The sequence below is a fragment of the Cetorhinus maximus genome, chromosome 16, assembly GCF_964194155.1.
Source record: "Cetorhinus maximus chromosome 16, sCetMax3.hap1.1, whole genome shotgun sequence".
In the NCBI taxonomy this organism is placed as follows: Eukaryota; Metazoa; Chordata; class Chondrichthyes; order Lamniformes; family Cetorhinidae; genus Cetorhinus; species Cetorhinus maximus.
In genome coordinates this window covers 89,414,239-89,435,833 of record NC_135894.1, presented here as the reverse complement: position 1 = coordinate 89,435,833, position 21,595 = coordinate 89,414,239, and the positions used below count along the sequence as shown (strand labels likewise).

At 45.3% G+C, this 21,595-nt stretch overlaps 1 protein-coding gene across 1 annotated transcript in view; it reads right to left on the bottom strand.

The window, feature by feature from the left end:
- Positions 1-21,595, bottom strand: part of bace2 (beta-secretase 2) — a 70,754-nt gene that overhangs the window by 12,236 nt on the left and 36,923 nt on the right. Inside the window, exons 5-6 of the mRNA XM_078560307.1 lie at positions 16,791-16,925; positions 14,800-14,901 (exon numbers count right to left, since the gene is read on the bottom strand). Coding sequence (XP_078416433.1) covers positions 14,800-14,901; positions 16,791-16,925 — 237 coding nt within the window. The remainder of the gene's footprint in view (positions 1-14,799; positions 14,902-16,790; positions 16,926-21,595) is intronic.

Below are 21,595 nucleotides of genomic sequence, written 5' to 3'. Positions count from 1 at the left end.
CAGAGCTAAAGAGAAGTGGAGATGTGATGAAATTTCATCACATTTTCACTTCTCTTCAGCTCTGAAGGGGGGCCATACAGACTTGAAATGAAGTAAAGCGTTTACTTTTCCACAGATGTTGCCAGACCTGCTGAGCTTTTCCAGCATTTTTTGTTTTTGTTTCAGATTTCCAGCATCCACAGTATTTTGCTTTTATCTTACTAAAGTTAAATTGACTGGTCTGTAATTGCTGGGCTTATCCTTACGCCCTTGTTTGAAAAAGGTTGTAATGTTTGCAACTGTCCAGTCCGCTGGCAACACCCTGAGTCTAGGGAAGACTGAAAGATTATGGCTACTGCCCCTGCAATTTCTACTGTTACTTCCTTCAATATCCTTGGATGTATCTCGTCCGGTCACAGTGCCTTGTCAACTTTAACCGACAGTCTATTCAATACTTCCTCCTCATCAATTTTAAACCCTTCTAGTGACAGAGTTTCCTTGTCTGTCACCATGGCCTGGGTGGCATCTACCTCCTTGGTAAAGACAGATGCAAAATATTCATTTAATACCTCAGCCATAGCCCCTTCGTCCATGTGTAAATTCCCTTTTAGGCCCCTAATCGGCCCTACTCCTCCTTTTACCACCCTTTTATTATTTATCTACCTATAGACTTTGGGGATTCCCCTTTATGTTGGCTGCCAATCTTCTCATAATCCCTCTTTGCTTCTCTAATATGTTTATTCACCTCCCCTCTGGACCTTCTGTATTCCTTTTGGTTCTCAATTGTGTTTTCTATCTGATACCAGTCATAAGCACACTTTTTCTTCTTTATCTTAATTTCAATCTCCTTTTTCATCCAGGGTGCTCTGGATTCGTTTGCCCTACCTTCTCCTTTCAATGGAATATACCTCGACTATGCCTGAACCAATTATTTTTTGAAGGTAACCCATTGATCAGCTACGGTTTTCCCTGCCAACCTTTCATTCAAATCTATTTGGCCCAGTTGTTCTTGCCCCATCGAAGTCAGCTCTTGTCCAGTTAAATATTTTTACTCTGGATTGCCTATCGTCCTTTTCCATCATCATCCTAAAACAAACAATACATGATCACTGTCTCCTAAACGCTCCCCCACTGGCACTTGATCTACTTGGCCCACCTCATTTCCAAGAACCAGGGCTAGCAGTACCCCCTTTCTTATTAGACTGGACACATACTGCTGTAGAAAATTCTCCTGAACACACTGAATTCTTGCCCCTCTCCGCCCTTTATACTACCAGTGTCCCAGTCTACATTGGGGTAAATAAAGCCCCCCATTATAGCTACTCTATAATGCTTGCATCTCTCTGTAATTTCCCTGAAGATTTGTTCTTCTACGTCCTTCTCACTAGCCGGCAGTCTATATACTGCACCGAGCAATGTAATTGCACCCTTTTTGTTCCCTAGCTATAGCCAAATTGATTCTGCCCTTGAACCCTGTGGGACATCCTCTTTCTCCAGCACTGCAATGCTCTCCTTAACCAATACCGCCACCCCTCCCTCCTTTCCTATCTTTTCTGAACACCTCGTACCCAGGAATATTTAACACCCAGTTCTGCCCTTCCTTGAGCCAGATCTCTTATCACCACAACATCATATTTCCACATGGCAATCTACACCTGTAACTCCCCAATCTTATTTACTATACTCTGTGCATTCACATACATGCATAGTAACCCCGATTTAGATTTTATTACTTTCTCCCTTATCCCAACTTTACCTATTAACTTACTATTCGCAATACTAGTGCTATCTGTCTCTCCCAGTGTTTTGTGCACCCTGGTATTCCTCTAATATTTTCTCTAGATTCCCATACCCCTGCCGAGTTAGGCCCTCCCAACAGCACTAGCAAAACACTCGCAAAAAACTCAGTCCCAGCTCTGTTCAGGTGCAACCCGTCCGGCTTGTAATGCCATCTCCCCCAGAGCCAGTCCCAGTGTCCCAGGAATTTAAAGCCTTCCTTCCTGCACCATCTTTCCAGCCACACATTCATCTGCCTTATCCTCCTACTTCTGCATTCACTGGCATGTGGCACTGGGAGCAATCTGGAGATTACTACTTTAGAGGTCCTGCTTGCTAAATTTCTACCTAGCTCCCTAAATTCTGATTGCAGGACCTCATTCCCCCTTCCTACCTAAGTCATTGGTACCAATGTGGACCACGTCCTCTAGCTGAACACTCTCCCCCAGAAGAATGTCTTGCAGCCGCTCTGTGACATCCTTGACCCTGGCACCAGGGAATCAATATACAATCCTGGAGTCATGTCTAAAGCCACAGAAATGCCCGTTTGTTCCCCATACCAATTAATCCCCTATTACTATAGCTCTTCCTTTCTTCTTTCTACCCTCCTGTACAGCTGAGCCGCTCGTGGTGCCACAAACTTGGTTCTGACTGCACTTCTGAGGAGCCAGCGCCCTCACCAGCTTCCAAAACAAAAACTGATTTGTGAGCGGGACCCCAAGGGGCTCCTGCACTACCTGCCTACTTCTCTTGGACTGCCTGGTGGCCACTGATTCTCTCTCTGTCTCCAGACCCTTAAGCTGCGGTGTGACCACCTTTCTGAACGTGCTGTCCACGTAGCTCTCAGCCTCGCGGATGCACCACAGGGACTCCAGCCGCCGCTCGAGTCCTGATACCCAGAGCTTAAGTTTCTGCAGCTGCACATGGTCATCTAGGACACTGGTAGCGCCAATGACTTTGCACATATTACAGGACATGCATTCCAGTTGACTGAGCTGGCCTGCCATGTCTTAACTCTAACAAAAACAAAAATTGCCAGAAAAGCTAAGCAGGTCTGACAGCATCTGTGGAGGGGAAGATAGAGTTAACATTTTGCGTCTGTATGACTCTTCATCAGAACTAAAGAGGAATAGAAATGTGGTGAAATATAAGCTGTTTAAGGAGGGAGGTTGGACAGGTGGAGCGGGCTAGAGGGCCAGTGATAGCTGGAGGCAAAAAAGAGACTGCCAATGATGTCATAGACAAAAGGACAAAGGGGTGTTGACGGTGGTGATATTAGCTAAAGGATATGCTAATGGTGACATTAAGGGTAGAAAGCAGGACAAGCAAGTGACAGATAGCCCTAGTGGGGGTGGGGTGGGGGGAAGGGATTGAAATAGGCTGAAAGGTGGAGATAAAACAATGGTGGAAATAAAATTAAAAATAATAATAGAAATAGGTGGGAAAAGAAAAAAAGTGTGAAAACATTATAATTATTAGAAAAAAGCGGATCGGAAAGAGGGTGAGGATGGAGGAGAGTTCATGATCTAAAATTGTTGAACTCAATGTTAAGTCCAGAAGGCTGTAAAGTGCTAATCGGAAAATGAGGTGCTGTTCTTCCAGTTTCTGTTGAGCTTCACTGGAACAATGCAGCAGGCCAAGGATGGACATGTGGGCATGAGAGCAGGGTGGAGTGTTGAAATGGCAAGCGACAGGGAGGTCTGGGTCATTCTTGCGGACAGACCGGAGGTGTTCTGCAAAGCGGTCACCCAGTCTGCGTTTGGTCTCCCCAATGTAGAGGAAACTGCATTGGGAGCAGCGAATGCAGTAGACTAAATTGAGGGAAGTGCAAGTGAAATGCTGCTTCACTTGAAAGGAGTGTTTGGGCCCTTGGACGGTGAGGAGAGGGGAAGTAAAGGGGCAGGTGTTGCACCTTCTGCGGTTGCATGGGAAGATGCCGTGGGAAGGGGGTGATGGAGGAGTGGACCAGGGTGTCCTGGAGGGAATGCTCCCTACGGAATGCTGCCGGGGGGGTGGAGGGAAGATGTTTTTGGTGGTGGCATCATGCTGGAGTTGGCGGAAATGGCGGAGGATGATCCTTTGAATGCAGAGGCTGGTGAGGTGATAAGTGAGGACAAGGGGGACCCTATCATGGTTATGGGAGGGAGAGGAAGGTGTGAGTGCGGATGCGCGGGAGATGGGCCGGACACGGTTGAGAGCCCTGTCAACCACCCTGTCTTAACTCTGCTTCCCTTACAATAGCTTTATTCTACTTTGGATCATTTATATTACTTTATTATATTGGTCCTTCAATTTCCCTCATTCCTAACACTTCAGAGTTATCCAAGTATAGAAGCTTTAAAAATATTACACTTTTCTAATGTACTCACCAGTTCCTACTTACCTAGGCCACCGCTCTTCTTTCTGAGCAAAGGTAGAAGTAGTAAGGTGCACTTCCTCCCTTCTCACCGAACTCCCTCAGTCACCAAACCCCAACTAAAGCTCTCTACTGCAGCTAAACAGAGCACTTTAGTGCAGAGCTTCACTCTGTACTTGTTTCTAAACTGATAAATTTCTTCCTGTTCTGGTGAAAGGGCATCAGTCAGAAATGTAGGCCAGAATTTTCTATTCTGGAGACCAAGTCTGGTGGCAGGCAGGAAAGTCAGCGTGATTTCCACTGGTCAGCAGGGTGGTGAACATGCACTATCTTCCGCTTTTCAGCTCAGGAATTATGGATCCACGAGGAGCTCGTCAAATCTCATGGCAGGGGCAGGCAATAAGTCACCCGCCCTGCCATTACCTCATGGGACCCAAAGTCCTGGTGCCATATTTAAAAAGGTCACCAGGACAGACATTCACTTATTGCAGGCCAGGAGCACTGCACTACTCCTACAGAGTCCTTGCAGCCAGAGTTTGTTCTGGAGAAGCTAGCAACTGTGAGCAACCAAATCCCAGGATATATGAGGGCTCCTCAGGCATCGTCTTTCACTCATTTCTAGATGAGAGCACCGCTGGCAATACACCCATGCTCAGGACAATGCTTGCCACTACAGTGGTCCAGGTTCATCAGCTTCTTGACCTTATAGACGCCCTGCTGACTCTTTCTGCTCAGGCCCTGCTCCTCTTGACCCTGTGCCAACCCAAAATGGGCCCTCCTCCTCGTCATCTGGATGAGGAGCCATTACCAAGGTTGGGCTGCCTACCAGCATTTTTGATGCTTCAATGGATCTGTGAACGAGTTGAAGTGGGACATTAAGTGAGCAAGTCCTATACAGGTTTCCCTCCATCTCAAAGCCAGCACGCAACTGCTAATCCCTTCACCTGGCCTCCATCTAGACATGGCATTCCCACCCCAACGCTTCCATGTGAAGGACATCCTGGAGGACCAGAGATGGGTGTTCCTCCCATTCATCCTTGACTGCATGTACAGACATTGCTCTTTGACCAAGGGGATGAGAGACATGTACAACAAGCCTCACGCAGGCGCTTTTCCACTTGTCTCCACTACCCTCGAAACTCTAGAGAGACCATTGTCTCGGTAGCATAGAAGGACTAACCACATGATCCCCTGTCAGCCATGACCATTCACCCGGGAGGATGGAGGTTTGGAGTCACGAGTTGGCTGCACTTGACAGCCATGCATCCACCTCCCTCCATCCCTGCCTCTGACAGCAGCCGATGGCAAATGGCACAGAATGAACGGCAGCTCCACACTTTACTGGGATCTCAATGTAACGAGACCCATGAGTTGGGAACAAACCTGCTGCAATGCAGAACACAATGAGCATCTTTGACATCCGGTTATCTCATAATTATTATGGTGTCCCTTTTGGCAGCCACACATGCCGACCTTGAGCTCTACCTACCCGAAAAGACCCTCCTCAAGGGATCTCGCTGACTGGCCAACTGTGGGGTCAAGGTCAGTTTGGAAAAAATGGTGCAGGTCACCTTTCAAACCTCGCCCCCCCAACGCCCCCCTCGCCCACTCTCCCCTCTGTTACCCCTTGAACATCTTACCCTGGACCCTATCATAATCCACCTCCCACAATCCAATGCCTTCCCCTCCCCTCAGAGCCGACACCCATTACCATCCCCATGCCTAACCTGACCCTGCCCCCTCTCATTATCTGAGCCATTTGTCCTATCCCCCTCCGTGACCCACCCAATCAGGCCTTCACCTCCCGGACTCTCACCCTGGACCTGCCGCCATAATGCATCTTACTGCCCCCTCTAACCGTGACTGTTCCCGCCTATCAACAGCACCTTGTGTTCTCCCCCCAGGACCCCACTGACCCTCCCACCTGCACCACACCCCCCTCCCCCAAAAAAAAACGCTGGATATTCTCCGTCACCCCCCTTCCCCAGACTCTCCCCACCCTTCACCCGTAAGCCTGCCTCCCCTGCCCAGCCTTCGCTCCACCCTTCTACCCCTCCCCCCCACAACCACTTCTAGCCTTCGCCTGCCTCCCTTGTCCAGCCTTGGCACAGCCAAGTGAAGTTATGCAAGATTCCCCAAGGGGAAAGCAACATCAACTGACCTCAAAAGTCATAGAAGAGGTGAAGTTCGCCAGATGCACGCAGTTGTAAAACTGAACATTCTAAATTCTCGTTGGGAACTTAATTTGCAGGGGTGGGGGGGGGTGGGGGGAGTTTAATTCTAGTGAGGTGGCCTATTAATGAGCACGCACGACATGACGACGCATGCAAACAGGGTTCCCGACATTGTTCGTCGGGAAGCTCGACCCACCTTGAAAGTCGGGAGAACAAAATTCCAACAGTTTACCCCGCCATTGGGAAATGGGATTGTTTTTTTTGCCTCCTGCCAAATTAACTGCCCCTGCCTGCCGCTGCTGACAGGAACAGAACGTTTCACCCATCATCTCACTTTCGCTCTCCCCACAGATGCTGCCTGACCTGTGGAGCATTTCCAGCATTTTCTGTTTCTATCCAGTTCCACGTGGTCGACAGTTAATGATCTCCGGGCAATTGGGGGCTTGACAATAGATAGTGCCTTGCTAGTGTCACCCTCATCTAGTGTCACCCTCATTCAGAGTGACCAACCATCCTGGATTTTCTGTCCTGTAATCTGACTCCCCCCCACCCCCGCCACCACCGTACCATGTCCCAGGTCAGGCCTTCCTGAGACACGTTTTGTCCTGGATTTCTTCTGCTGCAGGCATTGTGTCTGTGCATGGGCCGGGCACAATAAAGGTTGATGTCATTTTTTTTTTGGAGATGCTATAGTTGTTGACTGGCAAGGTCCAAGCTGGCAGCATCAGAATCGGAGTGGGTCACACTGCTGCAGGTCACCCACGATCTCTTGCTCTCAAGGACTAAATAGCAACCCCTCCCACTCTCACCAGCGCCACCACCCCCCACTGCGCTCTCTGGGTCTCATCAATACGTCCCTCCCATGGCAAAGTGTCCCATATTTGTTAAGCCCAGAGCTGGTCACCCCTCTCCTCAGACGAATGAAGAGAAAGCACATTTTTCTTCCCAAATGTGTATTCTCTATTATAATTCCACTATGAGTGAGCTCAAAGTTAAGAATGTTCAAATTCACTGCTAACAGCAGATAGCCTGGAGCGTTCTTCCTCTGTCCTTGCTCCCTTTGCTCTCCCCCTTCATTAGGAATATAGTCACAAGTGCTGTGTTAAAAGTAAAGCAATTAGACAAAGGAATTAAAAAAAAAATAATGTTCAGTGAACAGAAGTCATCAAGTAATTCTACCATTTTGTTGGGCAGTCTTAGGCTTAGACCGGTTCTAACTTCCTCTGGCTAAACATCAGGAAGACTGAAGTAAAAACAGTAAGTGCTGGAAAAACTCAGCAGGTCTGGCAGCATCTGTGGAGAGAGAAACAGAGTTAACGTTTCGAGTCCGTGTGACCCTCCTTCAGGGGAAGATTGAAACCTTCACTTCTGGTTCCCCACCACAAACTCCACACAGTTACCACCACCAATCCCATCCTCAACCCCCGCCACTGTCCCTACTTGAACCAGGCTCTTCCCAAAATCAGCACCTCAAGCGTTCTTCAGCAGAACCTCCACAATCCACAGTGTTTCAGCAGCTCAGATCGGTTAATAGGTTTATAAATCTTGTGCTCCATTTTGGCACTCAAGGGAACAGAAAATGATAAATTAGGAAGCCCATTAAGAGCAGTTGTTGGTATCACTCCCTGATTCAGCACCAACATTTTTCAGAAGCAAGAAAGGAGAATTAATATAATTTCAAGAGTGAAAACTAATAACAGGCCTTTCAATAAAAGTGCCAACGGTGTTGTGATGCAATTAATCCTTTGCAAAAGACATGTGATCAATCTTGTCCCATGCAAAGGCCGCACTGAAATGCAAACGAAAATATTTAAACTAAATGTTATGACATTTGGACGAGAAGCAATTAAAAAGTTATTAAAACCTTGTAGTAACGAGTGATGGTCAATTCAACTTGAATAAATCAATGCATGCACTCCGCCAATTTAAATGGTCCTCTTTTTGGTCTCCAATCAGAGTTTGTGGCCATAGTTTAATCAAATCTCATTTCCAACTCTCTATTTGTTTTGCCTGATATGTGAGCAAGAACCAAAAAACCAATGCCTTCCTAAACTTCCCCATTTTTACCAAAGCTCTTATTAGATTACAACATCCAAGGTTCTCTGGGAGCCCTTGGTGTTGCTGCCCTCCCTGAAAGTAAATCAACAACTTACATATATAGGGCAGAATTTTCAGGTCTGTGTGCGGGCACCCACCTGACCCGTTCAAGTGTAAAATAGCACATGAAGTCAGACGAATGTCCCGGCATCATCCCGCGCTCACGCGATATTTCGGTCAGCGGGTCGGTCAGCAGGCAGGCACCAACGTCGAAAGTGCGTCCGCCGACGATTATGAGGGCAATTAAGCCCATTAAAATTGTAATTGTTCCTGATTATTGTGGTCCGTCCAACCTCTCGGTTGGCGGACGGGCGAATCAGCCAGGCAGTCTGCATTTTTTTTATGAAACCTCATCCAAGGGTGGGATGAGGTTTCTGTTATCAAATAAAATAAAAATCTATGGACAGCATTTTTATAATGTATATGTTTAGGTGATTGTTTGAGGGGCTTGGGCGTTTTTGTTCTGGTTTTAAAATCTTTATTTAATACTTTTGAAGTCTTCTGCTCCTTGAGGCAGCTCTCTGCCTTCAGGGAGCCTCCATTTACTGCTCCCCCATGCCCATGTCAGTGCCCGCTCCCACCCAGGCAGCACTGAGCATTTCGGTGTGCGCTTCACGCTGGTTGGCCATTAACTAGCTAGGGCCTGGGCAGCTGAAAGCACAGCCACGAATGGTTACTAAACTTCACTCGAGCAGCAGCTTTTCTAGTTATCCACCACCGACAGGAAGGAGGACAGGGTGAATGGGATATCAGCTGGCCATTCTGTGCAATAGCTTGTGTTGCTCCTGTGAACTTGAGGAATGCACCATCAGAGCTAAAAAAAAAGGCGGGGTGAGACGACAGAGTTTGTTTGAACAAGTGTATTCACTGAGGTTGACATGTGCAAAGTGAAAATGTACATATGTTGCGTTATTTTCCTTTGCTCAAATACAAATTCACATCGGCAAAACCTGTGGTATTATCACCACTGAACGAGTCAAATTCCAACAGCCCCAGCTTTCTTAAAATCATAGTAAATTTTAAAACGCCAACTAAAAAATGGTTAAACACTTCTCATGCCAACAACACACTGAGATTCAGATCCTGTGACTCATAACAGCATCTGAACTCACTGACCTACAAGGATCACACTCTGTGGTACCAAGTACCCAGGGTTGATGACTCAAATGCAGCTCTTTGAACATCCTATTGGATGAGGTCAGGTTATTGATTTTGGCAGTGAGCGGGGCAGCTGACTGGATGAAAAAAAAGTGCGCCCAACAAAGTCAATGGGATGCTGGAAGGATGCCACCTTGGCTGTACTTCAGTGCCCCTTACTCATAGTCAGTAGAAACCAGTGGTGTCTGATGTTACTTACGCCTTGCCTCACAAGGAACCTGATGCAAACAGTCTGAGGTGGAGAAATTGAAGAATATTTCCCACCAAAAAAAAGAATTTGACAAAAAGCTGACATCGCAAAGCTACCTACTCTAATTAGCGACAGCAGAAGTAAATGTCAAGTACTGGCACCTCCATCCTATATAATAGGATTAGTGGTACAACATTACACTCACAGGAGGCTGTTGAGAATGGCCAACTACTCCAATTAACAGGATTACAGTGACACAGTTGGGACTCAGATGGGGTGCCCAAAACGAGGAGGCACAACCTAAACAAGGGCAAAAACAAGGACTGAAGTGACCAGTAAAACAAAGCCCCCAGAAAATGGACATTCGTTTAACACTACACTGGAGATTTAATGAGATGGTTTAATAATGAGCCACATTCTTAGAACAAGAGTCAAGCACCTTCTGACTGAAACAGGCACATAGCCTGAAATGAGTTACAAAAGCAGGTTTTAAAAGGAACCAAATATCAAACAGGTTAAGTGGAGATAAGCGAACTACATCAATATTGGAGTTTAAAGTCCAATTCATCATGGCTATGCTCCCGCAATACAGCCACACTCGCACTCAATGGAATATTGCCATGAGTGAGATCCCCTTCACCTCTGATCTGCACTCTGCCCAAACAAGGCTCTTAGCCAAAGAATACAGTGTCACTGCCTGTTAAAGATAATGGTGTGTTGCTGGTAAACTGTATTAATCTTGGTCATTGCTTCATAATGATCCAGCTGCCTGAGCTATAAGAATTTCCCAAGCTCATTTTAAAGGCTCATTACAAAGGAAAGTTTGTCTATGTGAACTTATAAATTCAATTATATTGTCACATTAAAACATGTAAAAAAAAACCAAATTATGTTTAACTCATTGGAAGTACAAAATTATTGAAATTTTTTTTTATTCATTTACAGGGTGTGGGTGTCGCTGGCTAGACCAGCATTTATTGCTCGTCCCTAATACTCCTTGACGTGGTGGTGGTGAGCTGTCTTCTTGAACTGCTGTGGTCCATGTGCTGTAGGTACACCCACAGTGCTGTTAGGGAGAGAGTTACAGGATTTTGACCCGACAACAGTGAAGGAACAGCGATATATTTCCAAGTCAAAATGGTGAGTGGCTTGGAGGGGAACTTCCAGGTGGTCATGATCCCATGTATCTGCTGCCCTTGTCCTTCTGGATGGTGGCAGTTGTGGGTTTGGAAGGTGCTTCCTAAGGAGCCTTGGTGAGTTCCTGCAGTGCATCTTGTAGATGGTAAACACTGCTGCTCCTGTGTTTCGGTGGCGGAGGGAGTGAATGTTTGTGAATGGGGTGTCAGTCAAGCGGACTGCTTTGTCCTGGATAATGTCGAGTTTCGAGTGTTGTTGGAGCTGCACTCATCCAAGCAAGTGGGGAGTATTCCATCACACTCCTGACTTGTGCCTTGTAGATGGTGGACAGGCTTTGGGGAGTCAGGTGGTGAGTCACTCATCGCAGGATTCCTAGCCTCTGACCTGCTCTTGGTCAATGGTATATTTATATGGCTAGTCCAGTTCAGTTTCTGGTCAATGGCAACCCCCACGATGTTGATAGTGGGGGATTCAGCGATGGTAATGCCATTGAATGTCAAGGGGCGATGGTTGGATTCTCTCTTGTTGGAGATAGTCATTGCCTGGCACTTGTATGGCGCAAATGTTACTTGCCACTTGTCAGCCCAAGCCTGGATATTTCGACATGGAATGCTTCAGTGTTATTTGAATATACATTATGAAATTATATGCTTAGCTTCCAGGATTTTCAAAAATAAAAGCTGGAAATACTGACAGGTCTGGCAGCATCCATGCAGAAACAAAAATCAACGTTTCAGGTTGATGACCTTTCAATAAAACTTGGCTTCTCTTTCCACAGATACTGCCAGGCCTGCTGAGTATTTCTAGCATTTTCTGTTTTTATTTCGGATTTACAGAATCTACAGTATTTTGCTTTTATCCCTGGTTTTTAAGTTTGTTGGCCACATATTCAGCATCTATAGGTCAATCTTATCAATTCAGCGAGAGCGAGCGAGCGAGAGAGAGAGAGAGAGAACCAGCAATGCTCATGTGTAAGGCAGCAATTTGAGGTCACTGGGGAATTGATGGTACAGGAGTTATGGTACAACAGCCTAGTCTAGGGGGTGCACACCCTTAGTCTGGGTTTTCATAAGTGGTCTCCTTCCTGCCCATTGCGTCAGTGCAAAATGGCTACGGTGCATGTTAATAGCCAGCATGAGTGTTGAAAGCACATTTCTCACTCTCCGCTGTGACTAGTGAAGTGTTTGGCCTCAACGGGCTGCTCTGCTCTTGGCTACTAGCATGCATGATTAATGAGGGGGGATGGGAGCCAAGGGCAAGGAGAACTGAACATTGGAAAGAAAATATCTTTATACCTGCAGTTGAACATGAATCAGTGTTTGAATAAAAAAAAGTTTGGGTGGAAAGTACAGGATGGGGGAAGGGGATGTGATGTACATGAACTGCCTTATAGAAGTGAGTGAGTTCACGTTAAATGCAATCTGCACCACATTGGTGTTAACACAAATCACCCGTTTGATGGTAAAACTCATCATACGTTGTAGGAATTAAACATTAGTCCCAGGCATCCTTGTTACAAGTATGAGGTTTTATAAGATTTAAACTCTTCATTCAAGATGGAGTAGTGGAGAGGGACATGCGACTTCCTACTAGTTTTGCCTGGCATTAAGCCTATCTGACCTGGCGCCATGGGGACAGGGGTCCCAGGGCAAATCCTATTGAAACTTAAATGCCAGTTTTCACACCTGGGCACAAAGAAAGGAGCAGCTGGCTTTTCTGCGTGCGCTTACTGATGTGGAGACCCTGGACAACAGCAGCTGCTGTGAACAGCAGGGGGGAAGGTGGTTCTCTGCTGGCCACCAGGCAGAATGCTGGTGATGCTCGTTCTCTGGCTGAAGAAATGGAACCGGTGGAGATTTAAAGGACACTGAAAGAGTTGCCCTAGCGCGGCCGGGAAAAGGAATCGTTGGAGTAGGCCTTGCTGTAAGAAGTCAGTTCGAGGATTCTCAGAAGATGGAGGGAAACAACTTTCAAATTGACACTGGAGATTAGGCCTCGGTGAAATGGAGAGAGGCGAGCTGGTTAGAAGCTGGGAGTAACTTTGGACTGGTTCCTGTAAAGACTACAATTCTACGGCGAGTGCAGTGTAACGTATAAAATGCAGAGTGGGATCTTTGATCATAGTGTGAAGTTAGTTGGGGGGGGGGGGCGGAAAGAGAGAGATCTTTTCTGTAATTTATTACATAGTTGTCTTCTAAGTAATGTTTAGTCAATGTTGATTCTACAGGAATTTAAAAAGGAAAAGAATAAATAAAGTGAAGGTTGGTCCTCTAGAGAGTGACAGTGAGGAGTTAATAGTAGTTAATAAGGAAATGGCAGAAGAAATGAACAAATATTTTTCTTGTGTTCATTATAGAGGATGCAAAAAAAACATTCCGGTAATAGCTGTAAATCAGGAAGTAAAAGGGAGAGGGGAACTTGAGGAAATTGCAATCACTGGGGAAGTGGTACTAAGCAAACTGATGGAGCTGTGTGCTGACAAGTCTTTGGGTCCTGATGAACTACATCCTAGGGTCTTAAAAGAGGTGACTAATGAGGCAGTAAATGCGTTCCAGCACACGAGTCACAAAAAGTTAGTTTGCAGGTACCGCGAGTGATTAAGGCAGCTAATGGAATGCTATCCTTTATTATGAGGGGGACTGAACATAAAAGTAAGGATGTTATGCTTCAGTTATACAGGGCATTGGTGAGATCGCACCTCGAATACTGTGTGCAGTTTTGGCCTCCTTATTTAAGGAAGGATGTAAATGCATTGGAGGCAGTTCAAAGGGGGTTTACTAGATTGATACCTGGAATGAGTGGGTTGTCTTATGGAGGAAAGGTTGGACAGACTGGGCTTGTTTCCACTGGAGTTTAGAAGAGTGCAGGATGACTTGATTGAAGTATATAAGATCCTGAATGGTCTTGACAAGGTGGATGTGGAAAGGATGTTCCCTCTTGTGGAAGAATCCAGAACTAGGGGGGCACTGTTTTAAAATTAGGGGTCGCCCTTTCAGGACAAAAGATGAGGAGAATTTTTTATGAGGATTGTGCAACTTTGGAACACTCTGCCTCAGAAGATGGTGGAGGCGGGGTCATTTTTAAGGCGGAGGTAGATTGATTCTTGTTAGGCCAGGGAATCTAAGGTTATCGGGGGTAGATGGGAATGTGGAATTCGAAACACAAACAGATCAGCTTCGATCTTATTGAGTGGCGGAGCAGGCTGAAGTGGTCAAATGGCCTACTCCTGTTCCTATTTCTTATGTTATGTTCCAGTAAAAATCTCAAAAATGTGAAATCTCATCATGTTTTCCTTTGAGTCTGTCACTGGAATTCAAATCTCTGTACAAGTTATAGGTCTCTACAGGGGAGCATAATAGCCTCCAGAGGATTCAGAATTCATTCAAAGTTATAAATCTAAAAAGTAAATTCATGTACGTTAAAAAGGTAGCAGCATGAATCAAATACAGCTCCCATCACTTACAGCATCCATGTTTCTGATGGAGCAACAGTCTATGCCAGACAATTAACACTCAGCATTGTCCATCATCATATCAGCTCTCTGCTAAGAAAACCTTGAACTGACTGTTGTTGGTCAATCAAGAAACACATTGTCAGAGATACAAAGCCAATGGGCGCGATGTATATTTGCAACCAAGATCCTTCACGTTAGGAACTCCTGAGCTGGTTTATGCTAAAACAGGTGATGGAAAGGAACGAGAGAAAAAGGGGTGAGGAAAAGTCACAGTGAACCAAGAAAGAAAAGGTTTGAGGAGAAGCTGTACTGGGCCATGTTCAGGGACAATTTTTTGAACAATGACGTCCACAGTTCAAACTTTAAGCACAAGAGAAGGAAACCCGATTGGTACATCGAATGAAGAAGAATGTACAATACTTGTTCAGATACAAGTGACATGTTCTCAGTAGCCCAGAATTAGCAACAAGGTTCTTACCTTTGATGTTTGTTTAATGGCCGCTATAACTGCAACAAACACGTTCATTGGTAGGCGCAGGAGAGTGGTGCCACTGTCCACAATGGCTTTGTCAGTGTTGTACTGGGGAGAGGGAGGGAAAACAATACAAAACAAAATGTTAGAAAAAGTGATAGTTCCCACAGCGATGGAAACTACAGGAAGCGACTGTCCAAAATGTTGCATTTCCGTAAACAACGGGTCAGTGGAAATCAGACTCATGCATTGGGTTCCAACAAAGCAAACATCTCATTTAGTGCCAATGATGCAGATCTCCTGAATCAAACCCAAGAAGTGGACTATCCCAATAACAGAGTTTAAAAACAATGGGGGGGGGGCGGTTGGGGGAGGGTAGGCAGGGGGAGAGCTCTACATGCCAGGTGTACCAATCTACAGTAACACAGCTCCTGGAGAAAGTAGAAAGTTTTGGAATCTGATGTAAATAGGAATTGAATTCCTGGTGCACACCAGCTGGGCTTGCTGGTAGAATAGCTGCCATTTTGAGTCAGAAGGTTGTGGTTGAAGTTTTTGCCTCAGGCTGACACATCAGTGTCGTACTGAGTGCCGGATTGTTGGGAAATGTCGCCTATCAGATGAAGTCGTACCAAGGTGGATTATCTAGTTATTATCTCATTACTATTTGTGGGAGCGCGCTATTTAATTGGATGACATGACAACAGTGACTACATTTCAAAAGCATGTTGCTGAGTGTATCGCATTTTGATATATCCTGAGGTTGCGAAAGCAACTATATAAATGCAAGTTCATCTATTTGAAGAAACCAAATACTGAATCACTTTTTGGAGTCATAAGTGGCACTGTAAGTGTAAACATCATCATTGTACCCAATTTAAAAAGAGAGCGTGAAACACAAACAATACTGAAGCCATCCACCTAGTCTTAGACTTGGAGCAGTATGTTCCGCTCCCCACCCCCAACAAAACCCATTTTTAAGATACCCCTGATTCCTGGCAGTCAAGAGAACTAACACACGTAAGCACAAAACATTTCACTTCCTGAACTGACACAGAAATAACCAGTTTGGATCGAGCTGCATCAATACCATGCAAGGTATTTCTTGAACAATAAAATACATTCCTGTAGCTTTATGGTTCTGCTGCACAGTTCAACATCTCGGAACTGCTTAATTTAAAATCAGATCGACTGATTGCTCCTTAGCAACGATTCAGTCAACCAATTACACTGTTCTGTAAAGCTGATGAGTCACATTTCCCGCAGGTTGAAGAGATTTGGAGGCAAGGGTGTGGCAAATAAGGACAAGTGGTTTGGGAGCCAGTCTGATGATGATATTTAATAACCTCCCCTTTCTTTTTGAAGGTGCGAACTCATACTGGGATGTAGTATTACACACAAGCGGCCACCCTTTATATTTAAGTGGCCGGACTGTTTTCGCAGACTATTCCAATGTGGGGGCATTTCTCAAGCTCAATTCCATCTACGTTCAACAATTGTACAGGTTCAGGAGTACGGTTTCTAGCTGCCTAGCTCTCCCACAGCGCTGGTGAAATGTGCACAACCATTCCGATTGGAGGATAATTGCTCTCCTGTCGATGGCCTGTAAGCTTCTGCTCCAGACGCTGCGGAGAGCCAATCATTCGCAGCTTTAAGGCATTGCAGGCGCAATTTTGATTTGCGCTGAGCAGGTGTATAACATGCCATAATGTAAACAGGAAAGCTCCTCCAGCCACGGGAGCTACAGGAAGCAGTTCTGGAATTGAAACACAGGACAGAAGAAGGGCAGTGACATGAACCTGCATCGATAGGACATAACATATTCAAAACATTTTAAGATGCTCTTGTCACCTCAATCTTCAAGTGTGAGAACTGATGGAAGGTATCAGACCCAGTTTTTTTTTTTCCCCCTTCACTAGATAGTAGAATGTGGTACAGCATTGTTCAATTAGATTCCTTATTTACAGTCAGCGTGATGCTTCAATTGATTGCATGCTTACCTCTGTGCAGTCCAGGTTTAAGTTTTGTCCTCCCACTTCCAGTTTAAGCACCTCTATTTGGTAATACCATTCTCTTTTGATAGGGGTGTACCAGATATCCCCCTTATAAAGGCTTGGTTCAATTCCACCCATAACCTAAAAGCAACAAAAAGAATTCCTTTATAATTGCCAGCATTTCTAAAATACAGGTAATTGGAAAACTAATAAGGCTCCTTTGACTGCACTTTCCAAACCCATGACCTAGAAGTATAGGCAGCAGTAGACACATGGGAACACCATCACCAAGTTCCTCTCCAAGTCATACACCATCCTGACTTGGAAATATATTGCCACTCCTTCACTGTCTCTGGGTCAAAATCCTGGAACTCCCTTCCAAACAGCAAAGTAGCAGTACTTACACCATATGGACTGCAGCTGCTCAAGAGGTGGCTGACCACCACCTTCTCATGGGCAATTAGAGATGCTGGCCTTGCCAGCCATGTCTATACAAGAATGAATAATTAAAAAAAAGCCCACTCTAATGCAGTAAAAACATCCTCCGTTGACTGTAAGGGTCCTAGACGAAGCAGATTTGGGGCAATCACACCTCAGTTCATAGGAACATAGGATTTAGGAGCAGGGCCGGGAACAGAAATCATGGGTCTTAGTGCTTCTCCTTTTTCTGGGCCCCTTATCGCACCCCCCTACTTTAACAATCCCCCCTCACATCCTTCAGGCATCCAGAATTGGGAACCATAGTCACAGTGGTGTTGAGCTGCTTTATACACGTTTAGGGAAACTTCTTGCTGTTTTTACTTTATGCTTCTATTTATAAACCCATCGAAAGCTCAGGTTTCAGGATGAAGCACTTTACAACTGCAGCTTTGTCAGGCAATTACACATAACTTCTTTGAACCTAGTCCAATGCAATGTCCAGGCAGCAGCATCCAGAGCCTCATTTTGAGCCTTACAAGCACCATAAACAACAATCCCATGTACAAATGAGAATATCTTGAACTAACAGTGACAGATTCTATTGGTGTGTTATGGTCCCAGCTGTTGTTACTACAGGACAAGCCAGATCCCAGAGTGGAACTTGGCTTATAGGTCCTAACTTTTATTTGTTTGTTTGTTTAGAAACGTGGAGAGTGGCTATTGAACAGAGTCAGAGTCTACTGATGTACTTTTAACAAAAGAGAAACCACATTTATTAAAAAAGAATTAACTATATTACAATACTCCTTCACTCACAACGATACCTTGACAGACACATACAGATTTGTAAGGATAGCACAAGTTACAAAAGCTATTTTATACTCTTTAATGTTCTCAGTAAGTACACAGTCCTTGTAAACCAATAGGCGACCTGTGGTCAGAAACCATACTCTGAAACCAAGTGACAGATGCCAGCCTAAACAGATGCTATGAACCCCTCATCAGCTCCCTCCAGAAGTTTGTCACACCATGAGCCAACCAGTCTCACTGAACTCAGTCTTTCACATGAGGATTTCAAATCTCCACTCGAAGAAGCCACTTTGGAATCTTCTCCCAAACGACATTCTCTCTTGGACGCCTTCCATAAGGATCCACCTCCGGGGTTTCGTACTCTCCTTCTGATGTTCCTCTCCCCTGGATCGCCATGTGCATTCAAGCTTCCTTCCACGCACTCTCTTTCTCAGATACTCAGCAGTGCCAAGAGAACACCACTGCTTTACATGCCCATAGTAAAGAGCTACAGACCTTCAACTGTCCCCCTTGATCTTTAGGCTTCCTACAGCCTATTTTGCTTTAAGTCTGTGTCCAGCAGCACTCTCCCTTTTAAGCTTAGAGCCTTCCTCTGCTCCTCACTCTTAACAGGACCTTTTCCAGATTCTTTTCCTGTCTCTAGAATGCCTTCTTGGAGCCTTTCTCCTGTTCCACTCCTTGGTTTTGGCTTCTACTTTAGTTTGGGACTTGCTATCTGTCCCTCTCCCGTGCTGCTTCTCCTTCTCCTGGCAACTCCTTTCAGCTGAACTGAAATTACTTATCTGTTTTTCTCTGTCTCTGTGGGTCCCTCTTGCTGGACACCTGTTGCTAGGCAACAACACAGTTCTTTCTACTTTGTGTGTCTGTTTTAACTTCCCTTTAAGAGTTGTAAAACCTCATTAAAATGCAGATATCTTTTAAAGTGAAACCAATACTCAAGTTCCCCCCTTTCTTAACACATCAATACAGAAACACAAACTAAACTTAAACCTAAAACTCAGTCCTAACACCCGCAAATACAAGTATAACTTACTTAAACTATTGTGAGTTGCTAACATGGAAATGAAACCAAGAGTCGCACCAAGTTTAAAAATGGCAAAACCTTAACCATACTTATAAATGTGCAGCATGGAACATGTAATAGGAGGGCAAAGTGCTGCGGATGGTAGAAATCTGAAACATAAACAGAAAATGCTGGAAATGCTCAGCAGGCCAGATAACATCTGTGGAGAGAGAATTAGAGTCAACGCTTCAGGTCTATGATCTGCACTAGCTCTGACAAAGGGTCACTGGCCTCTGTTTCTCCATGCATGGATGCAACCAGGCATGCTGAGCATTTCCAACATTTCCTGTTTCTATTGGAGCAAAAATAACCCCTTTTGCCAGCCCTCCAAAAAAAACAATCCCACTTCTTGAGCTTCTCATTCCCCTTCAGCAAGAAGCCCGGAAACAGCTGCCTGAGATCTGGTTCGGCACAACATTAAACAAGAATTTCAAAACAATAGTTAAGATATGAAGAAAACAAACAACTTGCTGAGCAAAATAAAAAAATCAATGTCAATAAATTGATAATTTAAAAAACTGAATAATGAGTAAAAACAACCATTAAGTGCCAAGCCGCAGGGCTAACCAATAAAACCTCTTTTGCCTTTTCACTTAAGAAGCAGAGCTATAGTGAGACAGACCAGGCTCCAAGTCCTGTCACCAGGGAATGAAGGGAGGGGGGATCAGGGCCAAGCTAAGGAGTTGGGGTAACTAACACCGACTTTATGTTCGGCCAGTGCGCACATCTGGCTCACTCCCAGTCTCGGGGTTCTCTCCATCACACTCTTAACTTTGCAGCTTTCATGAAAAAGCCCAAACATCTCAAGTTTCTCTTCCCGAATCTGTCTCCTCACCCTTCAGCGGTGAACCTACATAGCACCTTTTCTATTATTTTGATAGATTTTCTACTTGAAGGCGCTCGAAACTACACAGTAATCCCCAAGTGCAGACTAGTTACGATCCTGCAAAATTCCAATGCTACTTCTATCTTTTGTATCCTGTACTTCAAGACACACCAAGGATTTGTTTATCTATTCTTATGGCCGTATACACTTGGGGTCCAGCTTTTTAAAAACCTGTAGACCTGCACGATAGGGTTCCTCTGCTTCCATTTAATGTCTTACATTTTTGAGGCTTGTCTTTTCTTTCCCCGTTTTTGCTTCCAGAATCTATCACTTCACATTTTCCTATGTTGAACTGTATCTGCCTGATCTCTGACCTTTTCTGGGCCCCGCTAGTCTATGCCCTGCTACAGTCCTTCGCAACCGATACTCACTCACTCATCTCCCGGGCCTGGGAGGTTTGGAGATTTAATCGCTGAGGAGGAGTAGTTCAGGCCAGCTACGATGGTGGCAATACGGGCTTCCTCTCTGCTCTAACACTCCAGCTGGCCCGGGCCTTGCTGTTGCTGCAACTGCCACTCCTCATGGGGCCCTCCCCAGCCCACTCTGCCATCCTTACTCCTGTAGTCCTTTAGAGTCGGCACCTGTGTGGGAAGGAGTGTGCTGCCAAAGACAGGCTACACTACCCAGAATGTTCCCTGGCTGTCAGAACAAGTAGCCACACAGACTCGAGCTCACTCCAACCGCAGCTTACACTACAGAACTTTGTCCCGGAGCAGAGCACCCACTGCACGCTTGTGCGCACATCGAGGTGCGAGGTGGTCACTTGAGAGAGAAGGCGGTGCTACCCAAGCCCAGGCCCCCACCAAAGGCCCAGGCTCCAGTGATCAGCACCGTGCGCACCTTCCTCTCCCAGGCATTGCTTAGGATCAGGATTAGGCCATTCGGCTCATGGATAAGATTACGGCTGACCTGGTTGTGATCTCAACTCTAATTTCCTGTCTGTCCCCTATAATTCGACTCCCTTGTCTATCAAAAATCTAACTCATCCTTGAATAAATTCAATGACACAGCCTCCACTGCTTTCTAAAATTTCTCCTCATCTCTGTCTTAAAAGGGAGACCCCATTCTTAAACTGTGGCCCCTGGGTCTAGCCTCTCCCACAAGAGGAGACATTCGCCCAGTGCCTACCCTATCAAGTCCCCTGAGAAGCTAATATATTTCAACAAGATCACCTCTCATTCGCTCAAGCTCCAATGGGTATAGGCCCAACCTGTCCAACCTTTCTTCATAAAATAAGCTCTTCATCCCAGGAATGAGTCACGTGAACCTTCTCTGAACTGCTTCTAATGAAATAATATCCTTTTTCAAATAACGAGACCAAAACTGTACACGGTACTCTAGATGTGGTCTCAGCAAAACCCTGTGCAGCCGAAGAAACCTTCCCTACTTTTATATTATGTTCCCCTTACAATGGAATATAAAAGTAGGGGATTTTTAAATTTTTTTGTAACTTTACAATTCCTTACAGGCACTGTGAGCAGAAAAATGCCCCAAATTTGACACGGGTCAAAAATCTCGCCCGGAAAGCACAGAGGAACGGAAAGAGTGAGACATCAGACAAGTTGCAGTTAGAGCATTGCTGCTTAGAAACTGGGAATCCAGCTAAAAAGAGACAGGGAGCTCTGTTCTATA